At 42.5% G+C, this 18,932-nt stretch overlaps 2 protein-coding genes across 2 annotated transcripts; both read left to right on the plus strand.

Moving 5' to 3' along the window:
* The first annotated feature begins 2,815 nt into the window (after positions 1-2,815).
* On the plus strand, positions 2,816-12,553 carry LOC140563958 (uncharacterized). Its single transcript, XM_072688914.1, has 16 exons — positions 2,816-2,909; positions 3,413-3,555; positions 3,817-4,011; positions 4,229-4,414; positions 5,019-5,181; positions 5,471-5,576; positions 6,491-6,584; positions 7,580-7,587; positions 8,591-8,691; positions 9,731-9,873; positions 10,237-10,431; positions 10,799-10,990; positions 11,074-11,239; positions 11,341-11,449; positions 11,619-11,720; positions 12,409-12,553. Exons 1-15 carry the CDS (start codon positions 2,816-2,818, stop codon positions 11,716-11,718), a joined length of 1,995 nt encoding a protein of 664 aa, XP_072545015.1. The 3' UTR covers positions 11,719-11,720; positions 12,409-12,553.
* Positions 12,554-13,756: 1,203 nt separating this feature from the next.
* Positions 13,757-16,867, plus strand: LOC140564571 (cathepsin L-like). Its single transcript, XM_072690164.1, has 7 exons — positions 13,757-13,890; positions 14,246-14,385; positions 14,515-14,709; positions 14,981-15,172; positions 16,030-16,195; positions 16,437-16,542; positions 16,768-16,867. The coding sequence occupies exons 1-7, from the start codon at positions 13,782-13,784 to the stop codon at positions 16,865-16,867; spliced, it is 1,008 nt and encodes a 335-aa protein (XP_072546265.1). The 5' UTR covers positions 13,757-13,781.
* Positions 16,868-18,932: the final 2,065 nt, after the last annotated feature.

The following is an 18,932-nucleotide window of genomic DNA, read 5'->3' on the forward strand; positions in this document are numbered from 1 at the left end:
AATATAATGGAAGGCTGGAGATATGAGGTTTTGCTTTGAACACGACCACATGCCTCCACTGGGTATGGTTACATGCAATCATGGCAATAGCTTTGATTTCTCTGAACTGTTTGAAATATAATAATATTCAATAATACAGTGATATTTTGGTATAATATTTGAATGAAAATCAGCCTCATAACTGCAGCCGTTGTTTGAAGTTCAGCACAGCAGGTTTCCCTCATGCAGATTCACACATGCCCAAAATAAACAGACTCATGACTTATGTTATGACTTATTGCTCAGACTAACTCATCACTTCTCGCTTTACTGTCCAGAACTGCAGTAACGTGGTCAGTGAGCCCTCAGGTTATAGACACATGACTCCTCACTGATCGCTGACCGACAGTAAACCCAAACGTCACCCCTGCAGAAAAGGCAGGACTGGCTAGAGAACAGCAGACCGACTGGCCCTCCCCACACACCTACCTCTACCCCTCTCGTTACCCCAAAATCTAGCCCGTCAGCCAAGTCATGTTTGGTGTACTTTGGTGTCTGTTCAGTTTCAGCACCAGAGCTATAAGGCTAATGTAGCAATGTAACGCAGGGCAGGGCAGGGCAGGGCAGAGCAGGGCAGGGCAGGGCAGTGCGGTTCCCCTACTTTGCACCACCCTACTCAGAAGGGTATAAGCTTCCATCCCGTGTTATCAGACCTGTCTTGGGGGTAGTTATTTCACTGCACTGTTGCTTTACCCTGCCTGTTTACACACTGATCACGGTGAGCAGATTTTCAACAGGCCAGGAAATCAGCAGGCACACATGCACATGCGTTTCCTGAAACACACAAAGGCTGCATGAGATCAAACAAACACAAGAGACACCCAGGCAATGTTTCCATTCAAACGTTTCCTAAACGTCACTAAGCAGTGTTTCCATCAAGGGTGCACAAGTTCCTGAAGATGACGCGGGAAGCTCTCGATGTACGGCACGGTGTGATGTTTGAACCTTCTGTAGCTCTCAGTAGAGCATGCTCTGACTGCTCGTCTAAAGGCCTTTAGCTGCTTGAGTTTGATGGACTTGCTGGCCTACCAACCTGGCCTTATTAACCTAGTCCAAGCTGGGTGACCAGCATGACCATCATGACTAAGCTGGTCGTGCTGGTAGACCAGCGAGTCCATGAACCTCCAGATTTCTCTGGTGTAGATGCGTTTTTTTAATAATGGACTGTGCTTTTTCGGGAAAGATGGGAGAGAGCTGGAATATCTCAGGCAGGAGGCTGCAGTCTGACCATCACTTAACCAACAACAACCAACAAAACACACTTCAGTGTATTAAGTAAATTATCTCAGAAATACAATAAAGAACAAGTACATAAATCTGCACGAAATGGACAAAAGTATTGGGACAAACATCTTTTATCTCAGGGTTGTTACTGTTATTGTTTATGAGAGGGTTATTGTTCATCCCTTCAAAAGGATTATGTTCAGTCTGGACCAACTTCAGACGTGTTCTCATACTGTTTTACAGGAGGCACAAGCCTGACTGCATGCAGCTGCATGTCGACCTGACACAGTTACAGTAAACTGAAAGTGAAACTGCTGAAAGCTCCTTGTGTCAGAGACACTTGTTTTTATACTGTGTTGCTTGCGGCCTCCTGTCCTCCCTCTTACGTGCAGAATCATGCCTGGTTGTACAATATTTCCCCCCTCCTGTGCCTCCTGAGTGCCTGTCTTTACCCGTTTACCTTCTTATCTGCAGGAAGATGCGACAGTCACGCAAGCATGCCATCGTATTTGTCAATTATTTGATCGAATATGGTGAGCAGTGGGACGCCAAAGTAAAGATAATAGAGGATCATGTTGCAGACTCAGTTTTACAAGTTTTATAAGCAACAGAAAATAAAGATGCAATAAAGAAGTTGACATCATATCAATATTAAAATATTAATATATGAAAAAAAACAAACAGATAGGCAGATGCAAGGAGATTGATCTAGTGACAGTACAGCACATGGGGAGGAGTTTGTAGCCTCATCAGTGAAAGATAGGAGTCGTCTAATACTGTCTGAGGCTAATCTTCCCTTTCAGAAGCCGGTCTGGGCATAGTGTGTATCCAGTAAATATATATAAGACTGTAATCATAAACTTAATGCCTTTGCGAAGATTTTCAAATTTGAAATGTAATTTACTAAATATTCTGATAAAAAAAACATTCAATAAAAACATTAAATAAAAAGAAGCTAGAATTTTAAAAATAAATAGACAGACTCGTTTGTGAGTAAATGTGTGCACCCCCGGCCAAATGACACCTTTAGTCCTTTTAGTTTAAGGCCTGACATGAAACACAGTCCTAATTCTTAAATCTTATTCATTAAAACTGTTATTAAGAATGGTCAGTTCAGGCAACTGTGGAGGTCAATGTGGGATCTGGAAGACCAAGATACCTGTGATGAAAACAATGACACAGAAAAGCTCTGAACACGCCTGTGACACTAATTATAAGATAACAGACTGAAATATTACTGAAACACAAATATTAATAAAAAAAATCTTCTTAAACCCTTTCCCAGACTGATCTGCCTCTACAACCTTCTTTCTTCAGGCCCCGGTGTCATAATGCTTTCACATGACTGTATCTATACATCTGTGTCCTGCCACCCACACACACGTAAGTACATGCAGTGACATGATCCGTTTTTTTCAGTTTTACGTTTTTAATGTAAAGGAATGTAAGACAGAGGCGGTGCTACCGCAGGACTTACAGTATTTAAATGAAGAAGCAAACCTGCTCATCAGTTCAGCTGCATTTCCAACACACACACGGGTCTTTCTGCAGAATGAGGGTTCTGCTCGCTGTGGCCGCTCTTGTGGTTGGTGTAGCCAGTGTCTTTCTGGAGGATCTGGAGTTCCAGGAATGGAAGCTGAAGTTTGGTAAAAAACTGTGTCTTATTTTTCCAAACTGCAACAAATAGTTTTCCATTTTAAAATGAACATTTTAATATTTTGATTAATTACAAGTGTAAAGTATTTGTTTGAGTTGCATTAACCCAGTTCAGCTGAATGTTACTTCATGAAGTAATTCTTTAGGTTGGATGGACAAACTCACTTTTCCTGTGTATTATGAAAGACACACAGTTTGTTTATTGTGAATTTCATCAAGAATTTAGATTATTATAGGCCTGCCATTCATGGACACAGAAACTTTAAGCATTGGAAGTGTCCCGGGTTCTGATTTGGTGATGCTCCATACTTCATTTTTATACTAAGCTTAATAAGGCCGAGGCTAAACAGCCGTCATCTAAGGTGATTTCCTCATTGATTTATTGATCACACATCGTCAGTTCTTTTAGTGATGATCACTGGTGGTTACATCAGAAATGACTGAGATCCTACTGACTGCCACTGTGTGTCCTGTGTGAATGTGTGTTTATTAGGTAAGATCTATCAGTCTGAGGAAGAAGAGGCTGGGCGTAAGATGATCTGGTTGACCAATCGTAAGCTGGTCCTGGAACACAACATGCTGGCTGACCAGGGCCTGAAAAGCTACAGACTCAGCATGAACCACTTTGCAGACATGGTGAGAAGACCTACCACTCACCTGACCCAAGATGTACAATTGTGTGCAAAAACCTTGTATCAAATGTTCCCCTTTTTGACACAATGTAAAAAACAACTGACAAATTCACATTTTGTGATGAATGGACCAATAGAAATGCTTAAAACTAATGCTGAATGACTATTTTCATGAAAAGACAAAATGGTTTGTTAAGTATCTCAGCCCTGCTGCTCTATTAGAACAAAAGGACTTTGAGTGTCCCACTGTCTCTCCCCTCAACAGGACAACCAGGAGTACAGGCAGATGCTGAAGGGCTGCCTGGGATCCTTCAATAGGACAAAGACCCGCAATGCAACTGCATTCTTCCGACAGGCAGGGGGCGCTGCTTTACCTGATACTGTTGATTGGCGGGACAAGGGATACGTGACCGCAGTAAAGGACCAGGGGTACTGTGGCTCCTGCTGGGCCTTCAGTGTGGTAAGGAATGTTAGTGCAGCTGAAAGCTGAGCGGCTGAACGTTAGCTCTTCATCTGCTCTTCACACTAAGGACGACTTTAATGAACACAAAGCTTTGAAGCATTGAAGCTATGTGTACACGTTGAAAAGCAAATCCACAGATGCTCCTGAGTACAACATGAATAAGCAGTTCAGCTTTCCTTCTCTCTCCTTCTTTCCCATGCATTTCATCTCTCAGACGGGGGCGCTAGAGGGTCAGATGTTCAGGAAGGTGGGATATCTAGTGTCCCTCAGTGAGCAGCAGCTGGTGGACTGCTCCATCGCTAACTTGGGCTGCTCTGGTGGCTGGCTAGACCGAGCATTTGAATATGTGAGGGACAATGGAGGACTGGACACAGAGCAATCCTACCCCTATATGGCCGCGGTGAGTGGACAGTGCTGTATAGTGTAGAGAGACAACCTCTGACAACTGATGACCACAACTCACAACAACCCCTTTATTTCTCTAGAAATCTCCATCTCATCTCATTATAAAATATTATATCCCATAAATAATATATTGTAAAAAGGCTTTTACTTGGTCCAGAGCTTCGTTCTTGGACGGCAGCCTTTCAGTCCATGGTGATGTAAAACTGGCTTGACTGTAGACATTGACACTGGTGTTCCAGCAGCTTCCAGTTCATGGCAGGACTGTGTTTGGTGGTTTTTGGGGTTGTTCCTGACCTGTTTCCTCTCAGCTGAGGTGGGGCTGCTTGGAGCCATTGAGCTGAATGAGGAGTTTGTCGTAAACGTCTCTGAAGCCACGTTGGGTAGTCCACTGGATTCTGAGATTCTGAGAATCAGTGATCAGTGGTGATAAATACTGGACACTGTATGTCCGTGAAATCAGGAGGGATTATGGTAGAGAGGTGTGAGGCTTAAAAACTACTTGTTGCAGCTGATATAAGTAATGTATATATAAGTGCTGTATCTGCCTGTCTTCTTCTTTCTCTCTCTCTCTCTCTCTCTCTCTCTCTCTCTCTGTGCAGGATTGGATTTGCAGGTTCAATCCTGCGACGATTGGAGCCACCTGCACTGGCTATGAATATGCCAGCAGTGGAGATGAGCTGGCCCTACAGGAAGCTGTGGCCACCATTGGACCTATTTCTGTAGCCATAGATGCTGGAGACTCCTTCCAGTTGTATAAGTCAGGTGACTCTCGCCAATCATTAATCAGTCCTCCTGATCTCCTGACCTCCAGATCCACCATGATCTCTACTCACTCATCTGCATCCTATCACTTTACCAACCTTTCCCCCTGTATGTCATTGCCACAATATATATATATATATATATATATAGAGAGAGAGAGAGAGAGAGAGAGAGCTAATCGTACTAATCAGATAAGGAAACATCTGGTGGCTCCAGACCTGGCTGGTTCCTAATGTATCAGAATTTGAGTTTGGGTTCTTCATCAGTTACTGGAAATGCTTAATTTTAGGGGTCTACAATGAGCCATATTGCAGCAGCAGTGAACTCAATCATGCCGTCCTGGTTGTTGGTTACGGCACTGAGGATGGACAGGACTACTGGCTGGTCAAGAACAGGTAAATATATCGATTTATAAGATTTATAAGCAGATCAAAACTGATACTTTATCAGCAACACAGTTTCAGGGTGCAATGAAAGCTAAGAGAAACATTCCTAAACATCCATTAATTTTCTCATCCAATCACTGTAGAGCATTAGCTCAGTCAAGCTCTCACTTTTCAAGGGTCTTTTAACTGAAACCCTTAACAAAGGGTTTGCACGGTTGACGGCTTGCCTAAACATCACTAAAATAGGGCCCCCTGAGACTTTTGGACTTTGTCTAAGTATGCTGTAAATATATTAGCATATGCAGGTACTTACTTAACAATAGCAGTAGCAAATGCTGCAAAACTGCAAACGCAAGAGTTTCTTAAAGTAGAGAAATGAAATGCTCTTAAACAGCTGGGTCGGTCACCTGAGTTCATCCCAGCTGAGCAGCTTGTCTTATTGAATTCCTCAAACCTGAAGCAGAAAGAACTGAAGGCAGCTGCAGTAAAGCCTGGCAGAGCATCCCAGTGGAGGAAACTCAGCATTTACAGACGTCCATGGGTTCTGAACTTGAATTAAAAACGTTCCCTATTGTTTATAGATCTGTAAGTTTTGTCCATTTACTTTTGACTCTGTGGACATACAGAGACTAAATACACATGGTTGTATTTCCTGAAGTGTAAATATAGTGCTGTGGTAAAACCTGTACATCCTGAATGTCTGCAGCTCCACTGCATCTTGACTGCCTCCTTCCAGATCTACTGAGGCGGTGAACAGAGACACCATTATGAAAACTGTGTCCCACCAATCGTGGCCAGGGGTCGAGAATTGAGAGATCCAAGCCTAGATGTAGAGAAGGCAGCTGAACACAAATAAGACTGAGCCAGGTGTCCACAGGACAGACCAATCTAGTCCAGTCTGAGCCCAAGTGTTTATTTTGCAGCTGGGGTGTCGAGTGGGGGGAGAAAGGCTACATCAAGATGTCCAGGAACCGGAATAATCAGTGTGGTATCGCCACAGACGCCCTTTACCCACTGGTCTGAGGTGTGTTTAATGAGAGAAGCATCAGTACGTCTGATTCTGATGTTTCCCTTTGAGAATCAATCAACACATGAAATATTAATATTGATATTCATATACAGGTTGTCTATTAGAGTGATATACTCTTTACAACACCAGTCGTATTGTTTGACAGATCTGCTCTGTGTTTGTGTTTTCTGCCCATCCCTCATTATTCCAGGCATAGCCGTCATATTGTCCAGTCTGCCATTCCTGGCTGAATTGGTGGAACCCTGTTCCTGATTGGCTGCTCCTGGTCCAGAATCTCCTTTCTGGACCAAAGCCTCCAGACTGCTGTCCTGTTTCCTGTTTCCTTTTACTGTTTGTGATTCTGTGAAATTAAAAATCTGCCTGACCTCTCTGCCTTCTCTGAGCTGGCCTTTTGATCTAATGAATTTTAATAACATTTTTATTGATGATTACATTTACCAACATTAATTTACCTGGTAAAGGTGGGTGTATTTGTAGAGGATGTTAGCTTTAGTATTTCTATTATATTTACAGCCTCCAAACTGAATAAACATGGAGACAGATCATGATTTAATTTTATTTTAATTGATCATGGTGTTATTTAATTTTATCGATCAAAATGTAATTTTATTTTATTGGTCATAATGTAATTGTATTTTATTAATCATGATGTTATTTTATTTTATTGATCATAATGTAATTTTATTTTATTGATCATAATGTAATTGTATTTTATTAATCATGATGTTATTTTATTTTATTGATCATAATGTAATTTTATTTTATTGATCATGGTGTTATTTTATTTTATTGATCATAATGTAATTTTATTTTATTGATCATGGTGTTATTTTATTTTATTGATCATAATGTAATTGTATTTTATTGATCATAATGTAATTTTATTTTATTGATCATGATTTAATTTTTGGTGCTAATGGATTTGTCTGCATCATCAGTGAGTAAAATGTTTGAGTTTTGAGTTTTGAAATCTCTTTTAAAGCATTATGGGTAAAGTAAAGAAGGAAGGTCAGTTTTCTCTGCATATTTATGTTGCTAAACAAGTTTAATAACACAAAGCAGGTAATAGCTTATTTGCAGATTTCTGGACGTCTGAGGTTTCCCAAAAACAACATTAGTGTATGTTGAGGGGGAAAACCCCAGAAACAGTGTGGGACGTGGTTTTAACACCAGAACCGAAATTTAAGGACGATTTAGAGCATTCTCACAGGTCAGAACTGGAACATCCGTAAGAGTGAAGGTACTGGTTATGGGATGGCCGTGTAGAGGCAGCCTTGTGAATTTCATGATCTAAATATTGTAGAAGATCTGACATCTGACATGGGCACTGTATTAACTCACAGATGTCACACTGACTGGCTCTCAGACCTTGTTTAATGTCTAATGCTTACATTCAAACTTCAAGACTTGGCCTAAGCCACATTTCAAATCAGGTCGACTGTCCAATAAGGTTAATGGAGAATCTGTAACTTCAAACCTTGGTTTAATCCAGGTGTCTTCTTCTCACCTCTTTCCATCTTTCACACAGTTGAGACCACACACCACTACTTCAGGGCCTTGATGCTTACTTCCTCCAGTTTAGCTGAATGTTCATTCTGCTGAGATGGCAGTGCTCCTACAAACACCCCCAGGAGCTGTTGCCATGCAGGATGTGGCTTTGTTCAGTAGTTTTGCTGTTAGATCTAAAAATTAAAAATGCACAGACATGTACTGGCCCATGCGGAAATGTGCCCTGAGAATGGCGGACTGGTTTTGCTGTTTTCTAACTGCAGAACTGAAAGGAAAGCTCCTACAAGCAGAGGAACTGGTTTTGTTTATGCAGTATAATTTTTCAGCAGTGCAGAAATTTTCTGTCTTAAAAAAACAACAGTGAGGAGGGAGGGACTGCAGGACTACGGCACTACTTACGACACTACTACCAGTATACAAAGCTGGTCTATTAGTCTGTTCACCTGCCTTACTCCACACACACACACAATTTTCCTCTTTACAGAATGAGGGTTCTGCTCGCTGTCGCCGCTCTTGTGGCCGTGGCCGGTGCAGCCAGTGTCACTCTGGAGGATCTGGAGTTTCAGGAATGGAAGCTGCAGTTTGGTGAGGAGCTGTATATTATCTTTCCACACTGTAAGAAATGTGTTCGACCTGTGAGACGTACTTCATGTCCCTTCACTGGCTTCAGTTGGAGTTTGTGTCACTCTGAGATGTTCCTGCTGCCGCTTCGTTGTGAGAGCACCATAGATGTCCATGGTCACGCTGCTGAAGCTTTACAGATGCAGTGGCCTTTAGTTCAGGAGAAGTTCAGAAGAAAATGAGATGCTAAAGTATGCTTAAGCACATTAGCTTGTGTAGTTAAGCACACTTGGTGGTGTGATGAGGCCCTTTAAACAGCTGTGGGCTGATGTTTCAACAGCAGTGTGTTGTGTTGTAACTGTTTCAGCAGATGAAACAATGAGAATGTGTGTGTTACAGTCAGTTCACGTAAATATGGACATGAGCGTGGCCACAGTTTCCAGAGCTGTGCACATCTGTTGTCAGCAATGGGTGCAACTTAAATTGGCTGAATGCTTTCATCAAAAGGGGTGTCCACAAACTTTTGGACGTATTGTGTGCATACACATCGCTCATACAGTTTGAAGGTTCTTGTTACAGTGGGAGTGGTGGAGAGGGGACTCCTTTTTCAGTACTAGATAGAACCCTTTTTGTGAAGCGTGTACATTTGAGTACTGTAGGTCTGCTGGTGAGGCCGATGACTGGCAGGCCCTGTCAACAGTGCCATTCTTTGGTCAATTTTCCCAGAAATGTTACTAGACCCAACGTAACGGTGATGCTATTTAAGGATTGCTGCAGTGTTAGAGTAAAAATTCCTTCATTCTGAATGCCTATCCAATGCCTTTAAATCAAAAAACTCTCAGGTTTCACTGTAAACCTTGATCAAGTGATGGGTTAACAGCGGTCATGTGGATGATTTCCACGTTGATTGAGCAGGAATGTCCACCGTCTTCATTTTTCTTCAGTTTATCAGTACATCTGTAAGGACTCACACATCTTTTTAACTGACAGTGTGTTTGTGTGAACGCCTGTGGATGTTTGTGTGTGTGTGTGTGTGTGTCCTGTGTGAATGTGTGTTTGATAGATAAGACCTATCACTCAGTGGAAGAAGAGGCTGGGCGTAAGATGACCTGGCTGACTAATCGTAAGCTGGTCCTGGAACACAACAAGCTGGCTGACCAGGGCCTGAAAAGTTACAGACTCGGCATGAACCACTTTGCAGACATGGTGAGAACACACGCACATCTACAGTGAAATCCACATAGGTGACTTCACACCAGCTCACCTACTTAGGGCCCAGCAGGGAGGAAATTGAGTGGAGGGATAGAAAATCCCATCAGCAACCCACAGGAACATCATCACTATCCTAGCATTGTGTGTGCTCCAAGGATGCTGCACCGTTGTTGGTATAATTGGTGAGCTTAACAGCACATAGTGGGTGAAGGTCAGAGAGATCAGTTACTGAAGCTAAACCTACACTGTTGCTTCACAAAAATAAAGAGGGAAATCAAATGATGTTGCACAGTCAAGCACAAGGAGTTCATGGCTGTGCTCACAGGTAAATGATGACCAAAGATCCCTCTCCAACAGGACGACCAGGAGTACGAGCAGATGTTCAAGGGCTGCCTGAGACCCTTCAACAGGACCAAGACCCGCAGTGCAGCTAAATTCCTCCAACAGATGGGGAACGCTGCTCTGCCCTATTCTGTAGACTGGAGGGACATGGGCTATGTGACCGACGTTAAAACCCAAGGTCATTGTGCATCCTGCTGGGCCTTCAGCGCGGTGAGTTACAGCAGACAGATGCACGGGGAGACAGGGATGGTTGGAAAATCCTAGATTCTAGCTCTTTCTGGATAGACAGACATTGGTGTACAGATGCAGACTGAAGCCCAGTTCCAACTGCAGTCAAGTCTAGACCACAGGGTTGCTGTTGTCCAGATATTATCGGGTTGGTGGTCCATTCTCAAAACAGCAGAGTGTTTCAGGCATGTCAGTGTCACTACTAGGTTGAGAGTGGGTCTACCGCCCATAGAACGTCTAGACAAGTGCAGATCTTTGGCTGCTCTGTACCCTGTATTGTTGTGTAGGTTTAAGGCTCTAGGCTCTGAGTTAATTGTCTTCCATGTCTTCCATCATCCATCACTCTCAGGTGGGGGCGTTAGAAGGTCAGATGTTCCGAAAGACGGGGAATCTGACACCCCTGAGTGCTCAACAGTTGGTGGACTGCTCTTGGCTCTATGGAAATGATGGTTGTGGTGGAGGTTCGATGGAGTTGGCTTTTGAGTATATCAATGCCAGTGGAGGCCTGCAGCCAGATGCTGTCTATCCGTACAAGGCCAGGGTGAGCCCACACTACTGCTTAATTGAGTATGCAGAATGAAAACTGTCCTGTAACCTGTCCTTACTGTTCCTGTCTCTCTTCAGGAGGGACTGTGCATGTATAATCCACGGAATGCTTTGGGTAAATGCTACGACTTTGAGGAATTGCAAAAGGAAGATGAGGAAGAGCTGCAGAAAGCTGTGGTTGCAGTTGGGCCTATTTCTGCAGCCATAGATTCCTCCAATAAGACCTTCCTGCTCTATCAGTCAGGTGAGCCCTAAAACCACTCAAACCCAGTGTTGCATGACAGTAGTAAGCTTTGATCTGTCAGGGTTGATGCTTTGATCCAGTGGTCTGATCACTGATTGCAGGTATTTACAATGAGCCGTCCTGCAGCAGCTTCAATGTGAATCACGGTGTTCTGGTTGTTGGCTACAATACTGATAGTTCTGGACGGGACTACTGGGTGGTCAAGAACAGGTAATCAACCTCACAAAGCAAACAGACGTTTCCTGATCGTTAGGAAGAGTAAACAGGAGTTTACGATAGTCCAGAGGGCAGTGAGGTTTTTGTAAAATGTGGTATTGGTGGTATGACTCCTCCCTAATCAAAACGATTGACTCCACACTAACAGTGGTCTGTTTTGCAGCTGGGGTGTTCAGTGGGGTGAAAAAGGCTACATACGGATGTCCAGGAACAAGGATAACCAATGTGGTATTGCCACAAGAGCCAGCTTTCCTCTGGTTTAAAGGTACGCTTCATTACAGCTGGATTCCACGTCCCTTGACAGGTTAGCTGGGCAGGTCAGGTTACAGTCTTTGTCTTCTTGACTTTTACATTTTCTCAATTATAATGATTATACTCATAGATCATTTTGGATTTTCTATTTTCCCTTTAGCAGCTCTTACCCCCACTCCATGCAGTATTCTAGCCTTTTAAACGACATTTAATTGGGTGAAGAAAGGTTAACTTTTGATGCAAATGCAGCTAAATGCTAATAGCTTGCAGTGAACTGTTTATTCCTTGGCAAAATCAGACCCTATTGCTGCTTTTGAGATTCAATTACAGAGACAGGCAGCAAGGCATTAAAGACACAGTCAAAATTACCACCAAGAGACGCCACAGCAACAAGCTGGAACACCACAGTAACCCCCAACACTCTGACCAACATAGAAACTCCCTAGCAAGCACCTTGCAATCGCTTCCAATACCATAACAATCACAAAACACCCTAGCAACCACCTCAGATACAATAAATATCACTCTGTTATGAGGAAGAATCAACAACTATTTACAGCTTTAGCTTTTTTTTAAGTATTTGAAGTGTTTTGAAGTGTTGTGTGAAGTGTTGTGTGAACTGTATGAAGTGTTAGAAGTGTTTTGAAGTGTTGTGTTTGAAGTGTTGGCTATTATAACAGTGAAATGTTGTTTTTCTACAGAAGGGACAGAGTCAGAACTGCGGATCTGAGGGATAAAGCTTCAATCTGGGCAGAAACTACATCTAAACAACCTCAAAAATAATAAACTGCATGATTTATTAAATCACACCATTCAGTTAGTCCTCGAGATTTTACAGCTTCAGCATACAGTTCAGCTGTTAAAGGAAACTGTTACTTCAGTGCTGTTCATTGACTTTTATTGAAAAGGAATTTTATTTAATTCATTACTTTCATAAATTATTGTTCATTTTACATAAATCAATTACTGAAAAACAACGAAATTCATTCATGTTGAGTTGAGGAGTTTATTGAGTGCAGGCTGCGGGTTTACCAGGTTTAGAAAAAGATCATGTGCTGACTGATCCATCTGGAATATAACTACGTCACTAATGTATGGATAAAAGGAAATAAAGTGTGGTTGCCATGGTTACACTACACCCGTTTCTATTGTTGTGCCAATCCTGTTTCCCTGATTTTGCTACATCCATTTCCACAGTTCCACAACTTGGCCCAAGGTTACTCTTAATCTATCCCTGCATCTACATGGTTCAACCATTCCCAGCTCCATGGTTACATCACACCCACTTTCACAATATCACAATATTGTGAATATAAGTTACACAATATCTACCATCGTTACTATTTCCATGGCTACACCACACCTATTTCCATGGTTACACTACAGCTCGAATCCATTGTTATACCACAGTCAATTCCAATGCATCCATTCCAATGGCCTCAGATGATTGACAGGAAGGACTAGGGAGCTCTATTTAAATATAGCTATACATTCTATACATCCTTGGTCACACACACACACACACACACTTACCCACACTCACACACATTTGTAATGCATGCTGGTGCTCTGAACAGGAAAGATGGCCTCTACAGGTTATTAATCTGGAAGCTTCCACTCTTCTCAGTTTCCATCATCAGTGGAGGAAGTCCTGTCTCTGTGTTCTCCTCCATAGCTAAAATTATGGTGTACAAATATACGCGTGAGTCGCCTGATGTGTGTTTCTCGTATTTTGTGCCTGGGTGTGACAGACATCTGATTACAGATGTAAAACAGTGGTATATAAGACAAAGAGGTCCAGCGTATATCTCCATCAGTTCATACACACTCTCACACCCCAAGCTTCAGGACCAAAGGAGCGCAGGTACATGAGCAGGTATGTACTGCAGGGTTCGAGCTGGCCATGTGTATTATATGAGTAAATGCACTGGGGCTGAGAGGGGAGGGCAGGGGGCGTGACTGCAGTACGTATACAAACAAATTAATCAAATCTTTTATTTCGTTTACCTTCCTTACCTCCACACACACTCACACACCCTTACACACACACAGGTTTCTTCTCAGTCTTTGCAGAATGAGGGTTTTACTCGCTATCGCTGCTCTTGCGGCTGTGGCCAGGGAAGCCGGGGCAGCCAGCATCTCTATGGAGGATCTGGAGTTTCACGCCTGGAAGCTGAAGTTTGGTGAGGAACCTTTTTTTGCTCTTCCACACTATAAAAACGTTACTGCTCTGTAAGAATGTCCGGCATGTGGAAGAAATGTAGAGAATAAATATATATAAATCACACACACACACACACATGTCAGATTCAGTTACTGCATTTTCACTTCACAGACTGAATTCTTCCAGTAAATGAAAGAACAGAAGAGCGGAAATCAGCCGAAAGAAAAGTCACTCACATTTATCTTTCATGTCATTGTGAGATCTTCTGCCTGGGTCTTTATGGTCAGTCTAGGAGTTGTGTGTCTGAAACAATAAAGAGTGTGTGTGTGTGTGTGTGTGTGTGTGTGTGTGTGTGTGTGTGTGTTTTCTCTCAGGTAAGACCTACGTTTCAGCAGAAGAAGCTCAGCGTAAGATGACCTGGTTGGCCAATCGTAAGCTGGTCATCATACACAACATGCTGGCTGACCAGGGCCTCAAAAGCTACCGACTTGGCATGAACCACAATGCAGACTTGGTGAGAAAGCACACACACACACACACATTGACACAGTTACACTTCTGACCTCATACCTGTGTATATTTTACTGTATCACTCTATTCTTCTGTCTTAAACAGTGTCGCACCATCTCTCTCACCCCAACAGGACAACCAAGAATACAGGCAGAGGCTGAAGGGCTGCCTGGCATCCTTCAATGAGACCAAGGCCAGAAGAGGGACAACATTCCTTCGACAGGCAGGGGTCGCTACTCTGCCTGAGACTGTGGACTGGAGGGCCAATGGTTATGTGACTGAAGTAAAGAACCAGGAGAGGTGTAACTCCTGCTGGGCCTTCAGTGCGGTAAGAGAGAACCTACTGACTAGCATCCCTAGTGGCAATTTAGAGCATGAGCTCCTGATAAACACAGCCTCCTCCTTCAGTTCCTCCATGAATGTCAAAATGTCATCAAATATGAGTAATAAAAACACCATAGAGAGGGTTGGCGGTTCCAGACTAAACTCAGACATCTGAAGCTTGTTAAGGTCATTCCATGTGTTGTAATGTAATGAATGTGATGTGAATGAGCAGCACAAAGCATATTAAACTGCTTGTATTTGGTCTAACCTTTCAGACAGGGGCGCTAGAGGGTCAGATGTGCAGGAAGTTGGGATATCTGCTGTCCCTCAGCGAGCAGCAGCTGGTGGACTGCTCCAGGGAGTACGGAAACATGGGCTGCTCTAGGGGCTTGATGAACAATGCATTTCAATATGTGAAGGACAATGCAGGACTGGACACTGACAATTCCTACCCCTACGAGGCTGTGGTGAGTGGAGGTGGAAACTCATGGACTGCAGAGCTTAGTTAGAACCTAATAAAAAATTCTATGTAGTCCCACTTTACATAAGGTGTCTGTAATAACTGTGTAATTACACATTAACATGTAATAATAATGTTATTACTGGTGGTGCACTCACTGTTACAGATGTATTACAGTACCCTTGTGTTTCCATTACCTTCACTTTTCTCCAAATGTAAATCCCCGGTCTCAACAGCTGTAACTGGAAAAGTAACAATTCATATAAACACAATAAAAACACTTTATTACACACATATAAACGCATAAGATATAAATGCTATATTAGCGATTGAAATACACTTGTATAGTTTAATGAATCAACAGTGAACATTAATAACAGCAAATGTTATCGCAGGGACTGATAATGTGTACCTACACAATTAATAGAGACCCTACTGAACCCTATTTAACTCCTCGAACCCTAGCCGTAGTGTTCAGTTATTATTTTTAATGCAGAAACTGTTAAGAATTATTTGGTGACCATTAGGTTTAGCAAATCTTGTAGAGTCCCACAGGGTTCTATTTTAGGGCCCATGAGACATGTTCATTCTGACAGTAATTATATTAGTTATTATATTATATTTATATTATATTTACTCCTCCTAAAGGTTCCAACAGTGAAACTGTTTCCTCAAAAGTTGGAAATGTTCCAACTGTGTATCTTGAAAGAGTTGTAAGCCTTCATCACTTCACTTTCTCCGTCTCCTGGACCAACACGGTACTGCACATGGCTCGGTGTGTTGGCTAATGCAACCTTTCTCAACCATCCACAAATAGTGCTAACCAGCTTGATTGCCCCTGTCTCGCTATCTCTCTCTGAGCAGGAGGGGTATTGCAGGTTCAACCCGTACACTGTGGGAGCAATCTGCTCTGGCTATGTGGACATCACCAGCGGAGACGAGGAGGCCCTGCAGGAAGCAGTGGCCACCGTCGGACCTGTTTCTGTGGCTATAGACAACGGACATTCCTCGTTCCAGCTCTATGAGTCAGGTGACTCTCACCTGTCAGTCCTGCATCAATGACTGCCACTGATACGAGGATACAGCAGATCTGAGACATTTGCGTATTTATATCTAGTTTAGATTCTTCAGTTAAAAAAACTCATAAATTTGTTAAGATGCTGTTAGTCCATCCATAGATTGATTGATTGATTAATGGTTTGATTAATAGATGGGTCTGGGAAACTGGCCCTTAGTGTTGCTGATGGCGATTGTTGGTTAATTGATTGTAGGTGTGTACGATGAGCCTGACTGCAGTGTTACAGCACTGGGTCACGGCGTCCTGGTAGTTGGTTATGGCACAGAAAATGGACAGGACTACTGGCTGGTCAAGAACAGGTAAAGTAGCCATCAGAACTGACACTGAACCTGAATCTAAAGCACTGCAGGTCTCTGTTTCTGATATATATATATATATTTTTTGGTATAATTTTCATTCCACACATCTTCACAACACCACATTATTGATCATTGGTTTCGTGCTCTGATATGACAGAATAAACAATATAGCAACCCAACCCAGACCTAACTCCAGACTGACCTTCAATAAAATCTCATTTGCAGCTGGGGTACCAACTGGGGTGAAGAAGGCTACATCAAGATGTCCAGAAACAAGAATAATCAGTGCGGCATCGCCATGGCAGCCAGCTACCCACTGGTCTGAAGGTGTGTCAGTGACTCATACTGAAGTGTTCCTCTACAAATGTTGATACATGAAGATATTAACTGCTAGCTTACTGAATGATGTTCCTCTACAGGTGGGACTGATCTATCAGCCTCATGGAAAACCTCTTCAGGAGACACATGGTGTGAGAGGAGATGAAAAATGAGTGATTGAGATAATAAAATGGTGAATATTGACATCATTGTTATTGGATTTTCATTGATTTGTTCTGGTTGGTGGCTCTGTGTTAGGGTATTACACTGAATTACACTCCCCATAACCTCAGCATGAACAGCCAGGGCTACACTGCTGTAGGCTGAATGTATTGATGGGCGTGGGAATGGATGGGTAGGGGTGGGTATGGGAACAGATGGGTAGGAGAAAAGATGTTATGGATGAGTTTGGATGGGATGGGTATCGGCATGGATGGGAATTAATAGGTATGGAGACTGAGGTGAGTATGGGCAGGATTGGGTGGGTATGGGTATGTAGACTGAGGTGAGTATGGGCAGGATTGGGTGGGTATGGGTATGGAGACTGAGGTGAGTATGGGCAGGATTGGGTGGGTATGGGTATGGAGACTGGGAGGGACTGGGAGTGAAGAACACTGAACTCATTGAGCTGTGTGACATGGTTCATCATTATAAGGGGAAAAGGAAACACTGATTCCACACATTTCCTACACTGTTACCCCACCTCCACCAGCCTGGACCGTTCACACAAGGGATTCATGGATGTCGGAGACAAATTCAGACCCTAGACCCTGTGTTCCTCAGCTCGGCTACGCTTCTCCAGTCTTTAGCTGTCCAGTACTGGTGGGCCTATGCTGAGCCACTGCAGCATCAACTTTCTGTTACTGACAAGAAGTGGTCTTCTGAACCTAATGTGGTCTTCTCATCCTCCAGAGAGGTTATCTGAGTCACTGTAGCCTTTCGGTCAGCTCCAACCTGTCTGACCATTGTCCGTTGACCCTTTCTCATCAACAAGGTGTGTCTGTCTGCAGGTCTATCTAATCTTGGCATGCTCGAGACCACTGGGATGATTTTACGCATTTACCACATAATGATGCTGATTGGATAAAAGCCTGAAGGAGTAGATGTTCAGGTCTTCCTGTAGAGTACCAGAGCCTACCAATCCATCCAGTGTACTGTTAGATCTCTGATGGGTGTGTGTAAAGCATCATGAGCTATTGAAACTAAGGTTCAAAGTGTATAATATAAGGATTATTATGATCATTAGAAAGGTAGCCCATTTTGATATGGTCTGACCTAGACCATTTAGAGGATTTATTCAGTTACCTTGATGTGCCTAGAAAAAATAAGCAGGTTCCACAAAGCGCCCCCTTGACCCCCTGCTCTTATATTAACTCAAACCAAGTAACAACCAGACTGTGAACAATAGCCTCTTATAGCCTTTTATTTTCTCATTTCCTTTCATTTTCAACTTTGAAACCACATTCTCCCCATTCAGGAGTGTACAATTATAAAGAAAAACTAAACACATGAATTAATTAATAAAGTAAAGAAATTATTCTATATGTAAACACATTTTACATGAGGATTAACGACATGGCTGAAATCTGATAACCAGCTGCTCGGGTCACAGAACCCTCAGAACCTGCAGAACATAAAGAACAACATCAGCATTGGGAGGATTTGCACTGTTTACAGGATCTTTCTTCAATCAGGAGTCAATAGAACTGAACTGTAATCAAGGTAGATATCAGATGGTGTGGGCAGGTGTGCTTCAGTAGCTGCTACTGTTAATAATACACCTGTATCTGTTGGTTTGTATGAAAACAGGCCGGAGAGCCCCAATATTGTTCATTTACAATATCACACTACCGAATTTACCTACTTTGGTAGCTAAAATGAGTTCAAATAAGTTCATGAGTTATTAGAACAAAACGTGTAACAGCAAAATGGGTATATGTGTGAGCCAATTTTTTCATAGTAGTTTTTATTTATTATTAAATGCATTAAATTGACTAAATCAAATGTGTGAAAATGTTCTGCATGGATAAAAAAATCTAACAAACACAGTTTTGTCTTTTAGTAACTTTACT

The sequence above is a fragment of the Salminus brasiliensis genome, chromosome 10, assembly GCF_030463535.1.
Source record: "Salminus brasiliensis chromosome 10, fSalBra1.hap2, whole genome shotgun sequence".
NCBI classification, from domain to species: domain Eukaryota; kingdom Metazoa; phylum Chordata; class Actinopteri; order Characiformes; family Bryconidae; genus Salminus; species Salminus brasiliensis.

What these genes read in the sequence shown, in the direction of transcription:
- LOC140564571 (XM_072690164.1), top strand. Translation starts at nt 13,782, where the DNA reads ATGAGGGTTTTACTCGCTATCGCTGCTCTTGCGGCTGTGGCCAGGGAA. An exon ending in CGCCTGGAAGCTGAAGTTTG is followed by an intron (nt 13,891 to 14,245) that starts GTGAGGAACCTT and finishes GTTTTCTCTCAG; the next exon opens with GTAAGACCTACGTTTCAGCA. An exon ending in TACTGGCTGGTCAAGAACAG is followed by an intron (nt 16,543 to 16,767) that starts GTAAAGTAGCCA and finishes TCTCATTTGCAG; the next exon opens with CTGGGGTACCAACTGGGGTG.
- LOC140563958 (XM_072688914.1), top strand. Translation starts at nt 2,816, where the DNA reads ATGAGGGTTCTGCTCGCTGTGGCCGCTCTTGTGGTTGGTGTAGCCAGT. An exon ending in CTTCCAGTTGTATAAGTCAG is followed by an intron (nt 5,182 to 5,470) that starts GTGACTCTCGCC and finishes GCTTAATTTTAG; the next exon opens with GGGTCTACAATGAGCCATAT. An exon ending in GGAATGGAAGCTGCAGTTTG is followed by an intron (nt 8,692 to 9,730) that starts GTGAGGAGCTGT and finishes TGTGTTTGATAG; the next exon opens with ATAAGACCTATCACTCAGTG.